The sequence below is a fragment of the Marmota marmota genome, unplaced genomic scaffold (assembly GCF_001458135.2).
Source record: "Marmota marmota marmota unplaced genomic scaffold, marMar, whole genome shotgun sequence".
In the NCBI taxonomy this organism is placed as follows: Eukaryota; Metazoa; Chordata; class Mammalia; order Rodentia; family Sciuridae; genus Marmota; species Marmota marmota.
In genome coordinates, this window is record NW_026000093.1 from 20,911,060 (window position 1) to 20,926,973 (window position 15,914).

General features: G+C 42.7%; 1 protein-coding gene across 1 annotated transcript; it reads right to left on the bottom strand.

Moving 5' to 3' along the window:
- Window positions 1–543: 543 nt before the first annotated feature.
- On the bottom strand, window positions 544–15,267 carry Prdm14 (PR/SET domain 14). Its single transcript, XM_015485711.2, has 7 exons — window positions 14,463–15,267; window positions 13,621–13,674; window positions 13,372–13,529; window positions 11,141–11,408; window positions 6,240–6,442; window positions 3,775–3,876; window positions 544–1,367 (listed from the first exon to the last, which is right to left on the bottom strand). Exons 1-7 carry the CDS (start codon window positions 15,163–15,165, stop codon window positions 1,140–1,142), a joined length of 1,716 nt encoding a protein of 571 aa, XP_015341197.1. The 5' UTR covers window positions 15,166–15,267; the 3' UTR covers window positions 544–1,139.
- Window positions 15,268–15,914: the final 647 nt, after the last annotated feature.

Consider the following 15,914-nt stretch of genomic DNA (forward strand, 5'->3'; position numbering starts at 1 on the left):
CAAAGTCAGCCTCAGCAACAGTGAGGCCATAAGCAATTCAGTGAGACCCTGTCTTGAAGTAAAATATAAAATAGGGGCTTGGGGATGTGGTGGTCGGTGGTCGAATGCCCCTGAGTTCAATCAAAAGAGGTTAATCTTTAGAGTCAATCCTACTCCAAAGTGGGAGTGATCTCCCACTACTTCCTTCATCTCAGCTTCAATTGCTATACAGTGACACACTCAGTGAGTGGTACCATCATGTAGGGTTGATGCTCAACAAACAAGTCTATTACTACCCACACGAGGTGAGACCATCTCTCTGCACATTAGAAAAGCTGAGTCCCACCCCCAACATCAGCCTTGGGATACCTGGTACCTTTATCTTTTTTTCAGCAGGCCTCTCTTATTTATTTATTTTTGCACTCTGTGTTACCCTGATCCTGGAAAGACAGAAAGACATGGGAAAAAGTAGTCCACTTTCTTTATCAGGAATGAAATCAGAATTAAAGCCAGAGCAACATAAATGTTTATTTTTTTAGGCTTTCTTCATTTGGCTATGATTTTTCTTCTGCAACTGGTAATGGCTGTGCCCTCTAATTCTGTTTGGTGCTAAACATACATTTATCGTGTGGTGGGGGAGGGGTAGGAACAAAAGGTTTAAAATGAATCCAAATAAATATCAAAGACTAATTCACATCTGAAAAAGTTCTGGCTTGGGTGAATATTAGGAAAATTTGTTCTGTGAAGAAATTCAACAGTTGACAGCCACAGACAGTACAATCAAGGACCCACAGCAAATAGCAGAGAGAAGATCTTCTTTTCTTTGATTATGAAACCTAGGACTTGGTCTGTCATCCCTGAGCTTCAGGGACTTGGATGGACGCTCTGGGGGCTTCTGTTGGATCTTCAGGCCCTCAGGCACTGTCACCCTGCAGCTCTCACTATTTGTAGGTAAGCTGATCAGCATTCTAGTCTCGTGAACAATTGTGAAAGACCTTTCGGCAAAAGCCACAGTCAATATTCTGGTAAGTTCAGCAGATAGGCCAGTTCAATAGGATGACCAGTTGTTCCTATGACACACCTATAACAAAACCAGAAGGAGGGCATCCAAGTCCTTGGTTTTCACACTGCTCCATTCTCACACTGCTTCACTTGGATGGCTAGAGGTTTCCATGAAACTGCATGTGGCAATAAAGAGCATCTGAATCTGGGAAGGTTCTCCCACAAATGAGGCAGGAGCCACCGTCATCTTCCTTGTGAGAGCGCCGGACATGACTGTCATGGGCAGCATGGGAAGCGAAGGATTTCCCACAGTACTTGCACTTGAAGGGCTTCTCCCCAGAATGCTGCCTAATGTGTGTGCGGAGTATGCTGGAGGCAGTGAACTTCTGCAGAGAACAGAAAGCAGAAGGAAAAAAGCCAATTTCTGTGGGCTGGTCAACTTGTTAAGAAAGGCATAAATAAATCTACCCCCAGGAACCCCCCAACCCCCACCCCTTGTAAACCAGTGCTCCCCCGCTGAGCTACAACCCCCAGCCCTTCTTAAATTTCATTTTGAGACAAGATCTGCAAAATTGTCCAGGCTGATCCCGAACTTGTGATCCTCATGCCTCACTCAGCCTCCCAAGAAGCTGGGATTACAGATAGGCAATATAGTACCCAGCTCCTTGTTGCTAATATGGATGTCATTCCATTACCTCTCCAATGAACAAATATCTTAGATTCAAGGTGGCAGCAGAAGCCTTATCAAAAAGAACTAGACTGCTTTGTCATTCTGGCTAGTTTTGAGTAGCCCTGGCTATGATCACTGGGAACTCCAGTTAAAAATGCAGATTGCAGGCTGGGGTGTAGGTCAGTAGTTGAGTGATTCCTAGTATGCACAAAGGCCTGGGTTCAAACCCAAGCACCACAAAAAGATTTAAAAAAAAAAAATCCCCCCCAAAACTCAAAAGCAAAATTACCAAAAAAACCTCCCCAAACCCAATAAAACATTATCAATTCTACCCTAGAGAGCGTGACACCCAAAAAAACATGACACAAGACCCAGGAGCCAGCATTTAAATAAGACATCCTTCAAGACAAACTGCATTACCAAAGGACAGGTTAGTATAGGCTAATGTCTTTGCATAAGTCAGTGCCTTATTAGTTTTCCTTTTTTAATTTAAACTTTGAGATAACTATAGATTTATAGTCAATAGTAAATAAAAACATAGACCCTTTACCCAGTTTTCCTCAATGGTTATGTCTTACACCAAAACTATATTATAACATCACAATCAGGATGTTGACATTGACAGAGTCAAAACATTTTCTTCCCCAGGATACCCTCCCCCCACCATAGTGTTCTTTTGTGAGCACACCAAATTCCCTTCCATTCCCACTTTCTTTTTAAACTATGACAACCACTCATCTACTCTCTATTTCTATAACTTTGTCATTTCAAGAATGTTCTATCCATGGAATCGTATCATCGGTAACCTTCTAGGATTTGCTGAGGTTTACTGAGGTTGCTGTGCTCAAACAGTTCCTTCCTCTTTTATTGCTGAGCAGTATTCAGCACAAGTGTGATGCACCCGTCTGTTTCATGACACTGATAGAAGCGTAGTCTACCAGAGCTCTCCAACAGGACTTTGCAATGGCGGCCATGCTCTTTCAGTACCTGTGCTATCCAACATGGCTGTTGCTAGCCATGTATGGCCACTGAGTTTAAAATGTGCCAAGTGCAACCTAAGAACAGAATTTTCAATTTATTTCGTTTTTATGAATTCAAATAGCCACATACGGCGATGGGTACACATTGGACAGTATAGATGCTTATTATCAAAACAGAAGGAGGTTATTTTGTTATATTTTTCCTAAAGCATGAACAAATTATCTCTATTCCAGCAATCTCTCACTTCTAATCCCTCTCCATTTTTGTCTTCTTTTTCTCCCCATCCCTGTTTTTATAACTCTATATTCTGTGTAACATAGATTAGAAGTCGCCCACCATGTCTCTCTAGAAAGCTACATCAGCAGCATTCCCCCAATTAAGTCTTCATACATTTAAGTAGTAATAATAGTAGATAACATTTCAATAGTGGTTACCATATGTCAAGCACTATTAAGTGAGTTTTACACATTTAACCTAAAAACTCTGTGAAGACTATTTTCTCCCATTTTACCAATGAGGAAACTAAACCATGGAGAAGTTAATGAATTTTCACAAGGTTACACAAGGTTACAACCAAGTCCAAGTCCATCATGCTATGCTCTTTGAACCTTGGCCAAGTCCATGCTCTTAAATTCTTTTTTTTTTGCGGGGGGTGGGTATGGGGATTGAACTCAGGGGTACTGACCACTGGGCCACATCCCCAGCCCTATTTTGTATTGTATTTAGAGACAGGGTCTCACTGAGTTGTTTGGCACCTCGCTTTTGCTGAGGCTGGCTTTGAACTTGTGATCCTCCTGCCCTGGCCTCCCGAGCCGCTGGGATCACAGGCGTGCGCCACTACACCCAGTCATGCTCTTAAACTCTGTCTCTGTGATCATCAGATCTCTATAATTATAATTTAGGGTATAGTTTATTACACATGCTCCAAATGCCAGCTTGGTAATAGGAGGTCATGTCTGACCATCTTTAGCCTCTTTAGACCATCTGGAACATATTTGTGGGATGCAAATGGGGATTGGGCTGGTTAATTGGACTAATATTTACCAAAAACACATTATAAACTAGGCTTTACACTCCCATTCTTACCCATGGATTACCATGCAGGATGCTAGATATACCACTCTGAAGGAGGTTCCGCTTACCTTTGTACAATACACACACTGGTAGGGTCTGTCTCCAGAGTGAACTCGCATGTGCTTGTTCAAGCTGGAGGACTGAGAGAAACATTTCCCACATGTAGAACACTAGGTGAGAAAGAAAAACAGAGTTGAAGCCCTGTCTTCCTCTAACAAGTCTATCCTGACATTTTGTCCACTGGTGGCTGAAAGAACTCTTATGTTTATTGTGTGTGTGTGTGTCTATAAGCAGTGGATCGATTGTACTCCCTAAGCTAAGGGTTCACTGAAGAGGTAGAAAGACATCTGGGGTAAGCTGAAGAGTCAGGCAGCGCGGGCTTTGGTCTAGATTCTGCCCAGTTCTATTAACACTAATGCTATGACTTTAGGTATTTCATCCAGCACCTTTGGGTGTCAGAAGCTTCACATGAGTCAGGTATGATGATGCATGCCTATAATCCTAAGCAATTCAGGAGGCTGAGACGGGAGGACTGCAAGTATCAGGCCAGCCTCAGCAATTTAGTGAGACATTAAGCAACTTCAGTGAGACTGTCCCAAACTAAAAAATAAAGAAAAAGGGCTGGGGATGCAGCTCTGTGGTAAATTGCCCCTTGGTTAAATCCCCAGTACCAAAAAAAGAAGTAGCTGTGTGACCAAGTCAGTAAACTTTGAATCTTTGTTTTCTGTTCTTCCTCATGGGCAAAATATCTATCTGCCTTCCTCACAGGGCCATGAGTGAACCCGCAAGCACTGTGTGATTAATTCAAGTATTTATGCAGTACTTATTATGTGCCTAACACTCTGCTAGAAGTAACAGGCTAAAAATCTGGTAGGGGTATCGGTGAATATATAAACTGCAATGGCAATGCAGGGAGACAGGTGATCTGAGGCATGTAATACCTACAAAAAAGGCTAGTTTTGGGGGGTCCAAAGTGCATACTCACTTCAGTTACACACTGTGAAAGAAATTACTAAAGGCACAGCCACCAAAAAGGTTGCCAGGGGGTTGGGGATGTACTGTACAAGGTCCTGGGTTCCATCCCCAGCACCACAAAGAAATATGAAAAATGGAAAGACAAAAACAACAAATGTTTGAGTAGATATGCTTACTCTGATTCTAACATTACACAATGTCAACACACACACACACACATCACATAATTCTCTCATACAAATGGACAACTTTTATGTATCAATTTAACAGATCAATGAATAAAAACAAAATTCTATATCTAGCCAATATTTTAATTTAATATGAAAATAAAATATCCTTAGCCATAGAAAAAAATTTCAACATGTAAACGGGGAATGGCAGCGCACACCTGTAATCCTAGCTGTTCAGGGGGCCGAGGCAGGAGGATTGCAAGTTCAAAACTAGCCTCAGCAACTTAGTGAGGCCCTAAGCAATTCCCTGAGACCCTGTTTCTAAATAAAATATTAAAAAGGGATGGGGATATGGCTTAATGGTTAAGCATTCCCCTGAGCTACTCCTCAGCCCCAGCTTGGCTAATTTCACCATGTATTCCTTTTTTTTTTTTAAACGATTTTTTAAAAAATATCTTTATTTTGTTTATTTTTACGTGGTGCTGAGGATCGAACCCAGGGCCTCACATGTGCTAGGCGAGTGCTCTACCGCTGAGCCACAATCCCAGCCCCTCACCAGGTATTCTTATAAGCAATTATTTGGTGGGGACTATGGTGCAACCCAAAATCCCAGGGATAACAGGAAGATCCCAAATTCAAGGCCATCTGGTTAACTTAGTGGGGCTGTGTAAGGGCTAGAGATACAGCTCAGTGGTAAAGCACTCCTGGGTACAATCCCAATTATCAACCCCCCCCCCCCAAAAAAAAACCTGATAAATCACAGGCAAATAGAAATAATATATTTTGGGGCTGGGGATGTGGCTCAAGCGATAGCACACTCGCCTGGCATGTGCGCAGCCCGGGTTCGATTCTCAGCACCACGTACAAACAAAGATGTTGTGTCCGCTGAAAACTAAAAAATAAATATTAAAAAATTATCTCTCTAAAAAAAATAAAATAAAGAGCAGAAAAGACTCCACTCACCCCAAGGAAAAGGAAACCTGAAAGGTAGAATTCATAGAAGGGGGGAGGTCTTCTCCCCTTTATAAAAAAAAAAAAAAGAAAGAAATAATATATTTTTAAAATTTAAACTTTATTAATAATGAAGATGCAAACTAAAGCCCTTTCCCATCTATCAAAAAAGGATAGTTTTATTGGCAGGAGCAGTTGCTGCTTACTGCATAAGCCCAGGTGGCTGGACCATAAATGGATACCTTCTCTGGGAAGCAATCTGGCACCCAACCTAAGGTGTATATCTGTCTACCTCCTTCAGAGAGCTCCCTGCCAGGCAGTGCCCTTCCAATCAGCCCCCAGGAGGCCCTCCACTGGTGTCCAGGAGTGTGGGGAGTGTGAAAGCAGAGTGCAGTGACAGGGCCTGCAGCTCATTCACCCCACCCCACCCCACTCACCTTGTGAGGCCGGTGCTTCTCATGAACGTGAAGGATGTGGATTCGCAGCCGGTCCCGCTTCTCAAAAGATCGATTGCAGAAGGAACAGGGAAATTTCCTATCACCCTTGTCCACACAGGGGGTATACTTGAGGTGCTTATCTCTGTAGTATTTGTAGGTAAACACTTTCCCACATCTTTCGCATCTGTAACCTTCTTCAGATTCTGTCAAACACAAGGATAAGTGCCAGTGGGTTTGTTGGCTACCTTGCCCTTCCTACTCCTCCAAAGGATTTTAAAACTGTAAACAGATGTTTTCATCCTTACTCTATGTGTGAATATTCAAGATCTGGAGTCTCCCCACAAAGTTTAAACAAATTCAAAAATAATAGTGTAATAAACTCTCTTACCAGGCACAGTGGTGCCTACCTATAATCCCACTGGCTCAGGAGGCTGAGGTAGGAGGATCATCAGTTCAAATCCAGCCTCAGCAACTTATCAAGGCCCTGAGCAACTTAGTGAGAACTTGTCTCTAAATAAAAAATAAAAAGGGCTGAGGATGTGGCTCAGTGATCGAGAATCCCTGAGTTCAATCCCTGGTACCAAAAAAAAAAAAGTATAATAAACTCTCAACCAATTTGGCAATGACCAACTTATAGCCAATTTTAGTTTTGTTTGTGTCATTTCTCTTCATAATGATTAGAGTTCTAATACATCATTTGGTTCATAAATAACTCAAACTGTTATTTTTAGAAGGTAAAGACTTTTTAAAAAGAAATCATAGTTGTGGTGGTGTATGCCTGTAATTCTAATGACTCAGGAGGTTGAGGTAGTAGGATCACAAGTTTAAGGCTAGCCTCAGCAATTTAGAGAGGCCCTAACTAACTTAGCGAGACTTTGTCTCAAAATAAAAAGGGCTGGGGATGTGGCTCAAGCGGTAGCGCACTCGCCCGGCATGCGTGCGGCCCGGGTTCTATCCTCAGCACCACATACAAACAAAGATGTTGTGTCTGCCGATAACTAAAAAATAAATATTAAAAAAAATTCTCTCTCTAAAAAAAAAAAAAAGAAATACACATATGTTATTTACAGTTCGACTAACTTAGGATTCAAAGTCTACATAGTCTATAAAACAGCATGGTTGAATGTTTCTTAAATGTCTTCATCTGCAGATCTCTTGCTCTTTGCTTCCCTGAAACATTTTAATTGAAGAAATCCTCCCTCCAGCCTAATTTAAGAGTGGTTCAGTTCTGTACTCCTTCTTGCCTGGCCTTGTCACAGGTAATATATGGAGGAATGTGTAGTGCGTAAGGCATTCTGAACAGCCATTACCCACCACTGGCTTTCCCAGGCTGTTCCCTCTTTAGTTTATAACTCATTTGCCTGAACTTTCCAGGGAGACTCCAGATCTAGAATATTCACACAGAGTAGGGTGAAAACTACTTAATACAGAGTGACTGTGATGTCTGATTGAATTCTAACCATGTGATACCAAGTTACCATGTGGCAGGCAAATCTGAGAAAGGTAAATCTGTTTTTGTTAGTGGAGGAGAGGCAGGTTAGGGAGAAGAGAGAGTAAAGGAAGTCTGAGGTCCTGGGGTTCTATGTGTTGGGGGCAGGGGACAGAACAGGGGCCACTTACAAAAATACCCCTGCTGAGGACACTCTGGAATCCAGAGGATAAAGTGGCTTTGACTATGAAATGCACCATGGAGACCTCATTGTCTGCTCCCAAGGAGGGAGAACAGCCTACAGTGAGACTATGCAAGAATCTGCAGATAGAAATCATTTAACATCAGGACAGCAGGGAAGCTGTCCACCAGGGACTTTGTTAATTGGCAACTACGTCCCAGGGTCCCAGGCATCGTCAACAACAGGTGACTAAGGAAATAAACCATTCATTAAGTAAATAACCAGGAAGGCAACAGCCAACCCAGGAAGAACCATCATCCTGCCTGTCACTTTCATGGAGGAGCTTAATATTCTCAGAATCCCCCTGCTGAAGGGGATAGCTCAGCTCTGGGCTAGAATTTTCATTGCTCAGAAATACCTGCCTTTCCTGGAGTAAAAGAGAGGTTCTTCAAACTAGGTCTGGTCAGTGATTCTACAAATCAAAACATTTTACAAAGAACACCAAAATTTAAAAAAAAAAAGGGGGGGGTCTAATACTGATTTCTCATAAGAATAACTAGTTAGGAAGAAATAAAACAGTGATCCTTACTGAGCCTCAGTTAACTCCATTTCCTGATCAGTTCTTTGGAACTGTACCTTAACCTGATTTTATTGTGTTTCTTTCCTTTTTCTTCTTTCTAATGCAATCAACCATTCCATTTAAGCCAAGGGGTTTCCCAACACTGATATTGATACTTTCTGCCCAAACAGTTTATATTGTTTAGTAATGATTAAGAGTTGTCTTCAAGATGGTAGATTTCATGTTAAGTGTTCTTACCATAACAAAAAATATTTTTTTCATGTCCCACACCTCCACCAACACACACACACACTCAAATAACTTACCCACATAGGGTCCTGACCCTTCCCTCCCCACTCAAGATCTTATTCTCACTCAAGACAAGTCCTCACCAAAAAGCCTTTGAGACAGACACACACACACTTCTTTTGACAGAGTACCACAGAGGAATCTTTGGGGGTTTTTTGTGCTAGGGATTGAACTCAGGGGACACTTTACCACTGAGCTACATCCCAGCCCATTTTCTTTTATTTTCAGACAGGGTTCCACTAAATTGCAAGGCTGGCCTCAAACTTGGGATCCTCCTGCCTCAGCCTCCCCAGTTGAGTCATTGGGATTACAGGTGTGCACCTGTAATCTTTTTCTTTCTTATGTCAAAATAAATTAATATTGGGCTGGGGTGGTAGCTCACAGGTAGATCACTTGCCTGGCATGGGAGAGGACCTGGGTTCAAAATCATATTAATGGAAAACATCTATAATGAATTCATCTACAAGTCTTCCCAACAAATTAAGTTGTTTAAAAGTTCCCTTCCAAACAATGTTTATATTACAGGTCATCTAATAATGCTGTAAACATACAGTTTGGTTCAGAACTGGAACATGGGTCACCCACTGTATGTTATTTTTTTCCTCCACCATAAGTCTTTACCCTGTTGCTTGTTATAACTGTGACCTCAGACAACTGCATACTGCTATGGTAACAATATATTATGGTTTACCTAATGACAATTCTACTGTTCAGCAATTAGGCTGTCTTCATTTCTCATTAATATGGATGATGCTGTAGTAAAAATCCTCAAGGACAAACCTTTTTTTTCCTTTTCGACAATTTATTGGTATTTTTTTTTTTTGGGGGGGGGGTACCAGGGATTGAACCCAAGGGCACAATATCACTGAGCTACATCCCCAGCCCTTTTTATTTTGAGACAGGATTTTGCTAAGTTGCTTAGGTTCTCTCTAAGTTGTGGAGGCTGGCTTTGAACTTGCCAGCCTTAGCCCCCAAAGCTGCTGTGTTTACAGGTGTGTACCACCATACCCAGCTAATAGTTCAGTTTTAAAAAAATAATTTCTCAAAAGGATGATGATTATATTTTGTAAGTTAATTAGCATTCTTCTCTTTTCTTCTTTTCCCCCCACGGCACTAGGGATTGAACCCAGGGCCTCACACATGGTAGGCAAGCATTCAACCTCTGAGCTACATTACATCCCCAACCTATTTTAAAAATTTACATTTTTTGTTTTGACACAGGGTCTTGCTAACTTTCAATCCTTCTGCCTCAGCCTCCTGAGTATCTGTGATTACAGGCCAGTGCCAAGGCATCCAGCAAATCACATGTTCTTTAGTCTGTGATTTAGTACATTTATTATACCATATGATATTATATTATTATATTATGATACTATATTATTACACATAATAATCTAATTAGTCTTGTGCCACATAGTAGATTAGTAGTTCCCAAACATTTGTATGTGTAAGGAAAAACACAAAATCAATTAAAAATGCAAATTCCAGGCCTAGGATGTAGGCCAATAATAGAGCACTTGGTTCATGTGAGAATCTGGGTTCTTATCCCCAGCCTAGGATGGGGGTGGGAAATGGATTTCAGAGGCTCACTCCCAGTGTTGGTGGTCCCCAACTTCTTGCTACTCTAATGTGATTCAAGGACCATCATCATCAGCAGCAGCATCCCCATAGAAATACAGAGTTTTGGGCTAGGGATACAGGGTAGAGTGCTTACCAGCCATGTGCCAGGCCCGGGGTTCCCAATCCCCAGCACTACAAAACACACACGCACACACACAAACACGTATGTGCAGTGGGCTCCAACCCTGAATGAGAACTGACAAATTTACAAGATCCCCAGGTGGTTCAAGTTTGAGAACTAAAGCCTAGCTCAATGTTTCTCCAACTTGCCTGCGACACACGGTAAATACATTTCATACTTGACAACAACATGGATGTATCCCTTTGAAACAAAAACTTCACAAAGCAACGCTTATTTCTTAAGTGATTCCCATCAATATTCTCTTCTAATTTGTTCCTATTCTTTTTCCTTTAATGCTGGCCTTGATCACTAAATTGATTTCCTACCCCACTAAGGTACTGCATCCCACCATTTAAACAACACTGCTCTAAGCACTTTTTCTTTATCAGGATTGTTATCAGGGCAGAGATTAAACCCAACTCACCTAAGGCAAAAGTGGCATCCATTTACTTCACTTTTTTTTTATTCTCAGGAAGGGGAGAAGGGGTGGGGAAAAAAAAGATGTCCTGGGAATGAAAGTAGCTTGGGAAAGAAGAAACAATTTCTTCCAGCTGGGTGATGACCCCCTTAGAGACATCTGCAATTTAGCCTTATGCATCACACCTGGGATGGAGAAGCTCTGCAAAGAAGGTTTAGGAAAAGAGCCCAGTTCTTCCACCAGAAGGTCCAGATGGGTGCTCACCTTCAGAAGGATTAGATAGCGACTTGCCCTGCTCAGTGACCTGAAGGCTCACAGGAATATCCAGAAACTTCTCATAGCAGTCTCCATACCACACAAGGAGCTCTTGGTTCTGGTAGATCTCCTTGCAGCTCTCATAAAATATCTGCCCTTGACACTGTATGACAACCAGGTTCTGCTCCTTCGGAAATCGGGCACAGTTGACATAGGTCATCCAATTCCCTGTACCTTTTCCATCTATAAAGTGGCTCAAATTACCACCTTCAAAGACCTAAATGAAATAAGACATGAAATTTGTATTTGTACTTTTTTTCTTTTTCTGCATAATCTATAAAATAAATGTAGTAAAAATTAATAATCAGGCCTAGGGGCATAGCTCAGTGGTAGAACACTTCCTCATGTGTATGAGGCCCTATGTTCAATCTCCAGTGCTGCAAAGAATTGTGTTTATTACATGTATATAGTTTTCTAGGCAAACAAAAAAACATCAAAGGCTGGGCATAGCAATATGAGCCTGTAGTCCCAGCTAACTGGGAGGCTAAGGCAGAAGGATCACTGGAGTTCAAGGCCAGCCTGAGTATCATAACAAGAACCTATCTCAATGGTATTAACAATAATCCAAATCTTACACTGGAGTCTACCAAATACACTTCTGTATATCAGGGTTGGGTCTTGTTTTTGTGGTTCTAGGGACAATATCCAGGACCTTACATGTGATAGCAAGCACTCTACTACTGAGCTACATTCACATCCCTTTTTATTTTGAGATAAATTCTCACTCAGTTGCCCAGGTTGGCCTCAAACCTGTGATTCTCCTACCTTGGCCTCCCAATTAACTGGGATTACAGGTGTGAACCACCATGCCTAGCTACTTCAGATTTCTGTATCATTAAAAGAAATTTATATAAATCTGTGTAAGCCTAAGTAAATTTATTAGCTTAAGGACATCTCCATAGGGGACATACTTTTAAAAGATCCATACTTTCATTCTTCTTTCTCTTTTTTCCCCCCAGTATTGGGGATCCAACCCAACTGAATCCCCAACACTCTTGTCTGTGCTAGGCAAGTACTCTACTACTGACTAATCTAACTCCTAATCCTATCACTTTTGTTTTTGTTTTGGATACTGACGATTGAACCCAAGGCACTTTACCACTGAGCTACATCCCCAGCCCTTTTTATTTATTCATTTTTAAAAATATTTTTTAGCTGTCAATGGACCTTTATTTTATTTACTTACATGTGGTGCTGGGAATCAAACTAAGTGCCTCACACATGCTAGGCAAGTACTCTACCACTGAGCCACCACCCCAGATCCCCGGCCCTTTTTATTTTTTGAGATACAGTCTCAAAATCAGTTGTCAAGGCTGGTCTTGAACTTTTGATTGTCCTGCCTCAGCCTCCCAGAGTCACTGGGATCCTATGCATATGCCACCACACCCAGTCCTATGGCTTTGTTGATTCCCAAATTTTGTAAGCCTATGTTAATTTCGTGAAGAGGGAAGGTAAACATTTAACCCCACCACTTCAAAACAGATTGATTTCTATCTAGTTTTCAACAATATGGATGGAGCCGTAATTGAATTCTTTTTCCACTGCTAGCACAGCAAGTTCACTTTTTTTTTTTTTTGTGGAACATGGACACAATACCTTTGTTTTACTAATTTACTTATTTTATGTGGTGCTGAGGATGGAACCCAGTGCCTCACATGTGCAAGGCAAGCACTACTCTACCACTGAGCCCGAGCCCCACCCCCAGCCCCATGAAAGTGTTTTGAACATTTTAAGATACTTAGTAGTTCTTATAAATGGTTTTCTCCTGCATATTAACAAAGTGCAGTGTCACCAGCACGCCCCATATACTGTCACTAGCTTGAAGAGTATCAATTCATAAACCCTCTGCTAATTTTATAGGTAAACAATATCAAAGTCTAAAATCCACTTTTATTGCCTTCAGCATAATTTAAGCACCCTACAATATTTAAAGCATTTGGTATTTCTACAAATATAACAGAACATATTAATTCTTTAAATAAAAATTTACATGTATATTCAATGGCTAATCTTCACAGATTAAAATGATCTGGGACATCAAACAATTCATGCAGAGATGCCTCTGATGAAGTGAGCAGCTGCTGTCCCTTCTCCCTATGACTATTGCAGAGGCAAAGGACAAGGTTTCTCCCTCCAAGTCTCTCTCCCCACTTAAAGCAGACACACCAGAAGATATTTACCTCCCACATCAGAGAATTGTCTCTGTGGGTCTTGAGTTCACTGGCATTGACCACTTTACCTTCAAAGGGCCCAAACCTGATTCCTTTGGCAATAAAGCTACTGCAGAACACACCAAAATGTGGAATTTCACCAAACATCATCTGCATGATGCAGAGACCTAGGAGAAACCCAAGGCAGGAAAAAAATGAATAAGGAAAGTGATCCATATTAGTTGAGAGAAAGAAATCCAAGCAAGGACTGCTTCCCACCTTCTGGAAGCTGAAGGGAGTCTTTATCCAGAACTTGAGGAATATGATCAGACCCTAGGAAAAAGGGAGGGTTAAAAATTTTTTTCAATTAAAAATATATTGAAAATGCTTTTATAATTTCCCTCCTTACTCTTTAGAGGAAATCATCACTGAGTTTGATGTTTATCTATTCTTTATTATTTTTTCCTGCTTCTTTACCATGAGCTTTTCATACATAATCTCTCATCTGAGACCCAAAGCAATCCTCCATGGAAGTAATTAATTCCATTTTGCGAACTTGAGACTCAGAGATAATTCTTTTTTTGTGGTGCTGGGAATTGAACCCAGGACCTTGTGCATGCAAGGCAAGCACTCTACCAACTGAGCTATATCCCCAGCCTTGGAGACAATTCTCTCTCTCTCTCTTTTTTTTTTAATTCTTTTTCTTTTCTTTCTTTCTTTTTTTTTTTTTTTTTTTTTTGGATTGCTGTATGAACCTTTTATTTCACCATTTTTATTTATATGCAGTGCTGAGAATCGAACCCATGCCTCACACTAGCTAGGTAAGTGCTCTACCACTGAGCCGCAACCCCAGCCCGGAGATAATTCTTAATTAAGGTCAAGGTAGATCGCTAGACTGGCACCAAGTATGCAGAACTTGAGGCTGCAGTATAGAAACTTGCACGCCCCCAAGGCTTCTGCATGAACCATTTCTTTCCTGGTCCTCAGCTTTTACTAAAACCAATCTTAGGGATTATGCAGTTAAGTAGAGCCTAACACCCCCCACTCCGCTGACTCTCAACCTATTGGCTCCCACCCTGTTCCCATACAGTCCAACTCCTGATGGTGTGAACTCCCTTTACCAGAACTGTCTGCGGGGACGAGTAAGCCGGAAATCGCATAGTGGAAGCGGGCTGGCTGTTCCAGGCTGGGAGTAACCCCATAAAGAACGAAGTGCAGGTCCTCCTTCGTGAAGTGGAAACAAGGAGGAGGTGATTTCCCTTCTGGGTCTAGCTGTTTGGGACCATCCTCAAATCTCTTGCTGGGGGACCGAGATGCTAACTGGGAGGTCTTTTGCCCCTCCGATGACAAGGAGGCCTCCTTAGGAAGCGGCGGAATTGAAGTATCAGGTCCACAACCCTGGCCACTGTCGCTGCGGCCACCAACGGGGACCAAATCTTCGTTGCTGGCACTGGAGTACTCATGGCTACTCGGAAAGTGTGGCACCTCCCTGGGGAGGTGAGGAATTGGGTACCACAGTGACATCTTGCTGTACCAAGTCAGATCATAGAGTGGCTCCCTCTGTAGAGCCAGATCCGAGGTCAACAAGGGAGGTGCCATCGGGAAGGGGAAAGGAGTCAACCCCTGGGACGCAGACACCGCTGCCTCCAGACGCCCTAGCGGCTGGAAATCCTCCTCGGTGCTGGACAAGGCACTCCTGTAGTGCCCATAGGCAGAAAAAGGCGGGTAGTAGGCAGCCAGTTGTTGGGGGGTGCTCTGGAACCTCTCGAGTGGGTAGCACACCTTGTCTTGGAGCTCGGCTTCACCTGGTGCCCACAGAGCCATTGCGGGCAACGCTGTGCGAGTCCGCGGGAAAGCAAACGCGTCCCTGGCGGTGCTCCTGCCCGCCTGGTTTCTTCCACCCAAGTCTACCCCAGATCGCAGTTAAACTGGATAAACTTCCCAATTCGATCCCTCCAGACCTATCAAATAAAAACAAATACAAAAATCACCAAACGAAAATTGGCCGGGATCCCGCCCGACTCCAGGTTCTTGGATACTATCGTCTTCGCGTTTCCTCTCCAAACGCACCTGGACCAAGCACTGTTGGATTCCAACACCCCTCTCTGCATTCGACCCCCCAACCCGGTTCCGGCAAACTTGTTTAAATTTCTGTTCCCTTCTTCCCTGTTCAACAAAACTCTTAAGAGGACCAGTCTGAACCACCGGACCTTTCCACCAGCGGAGCGGGTACCGGGAGCCTCGCGCAAAACCGTGCTAGGGCTTCAGGACAGGCGGTCACTCCAGGCACGCTCGGGTCCCTAGCAGGGAAAGAAGAGCCAAAGGTCCGGAGTCGAACCGTGTAGACAAGAGTTCCAAGAAAGTCCGAGGAATATGTGCCGGGCTGCAAGCCCCGCGGTATAACCCGAAGCACTTGGTGTCCCGGCTGCAAGCAGGGGAGCTGAGCACCAGCTTCGGCTTCCCGGGGAGTTCGCAGCCAGGCCTCTTGTTTTTCACGCCGGCGGAGTCCCTCCACATCTCCCAGTTCCCTCGGAAACTCCAGTCATCCCAACCTAGGGTTTAAGGGGAACCAG

Coding starts and splice junctions, on each gene's coding strand:
- Prdm14 (XM_015485711.2), bottom strand. CDS start 15,165: ATGGCTCTGTGGGCACCAGGTGAAGCCGAGCTCCAAGACAAGGTGTGC. Junction 13,530..13,620: donor CTCCCTTCAGCTTCCAGAAG/GTGGGAAGCAGT, acceptor GGTTTCTCCTAG/GTCTCTGCATCATGCAGATG. Junction 3,877..6,239: donor AGAAGCACCGGCCTCACAAG/GTGAGTGGGGTG, acceptor TTTCTCACCTAG/TGTTCTACATGTGGGAAATG.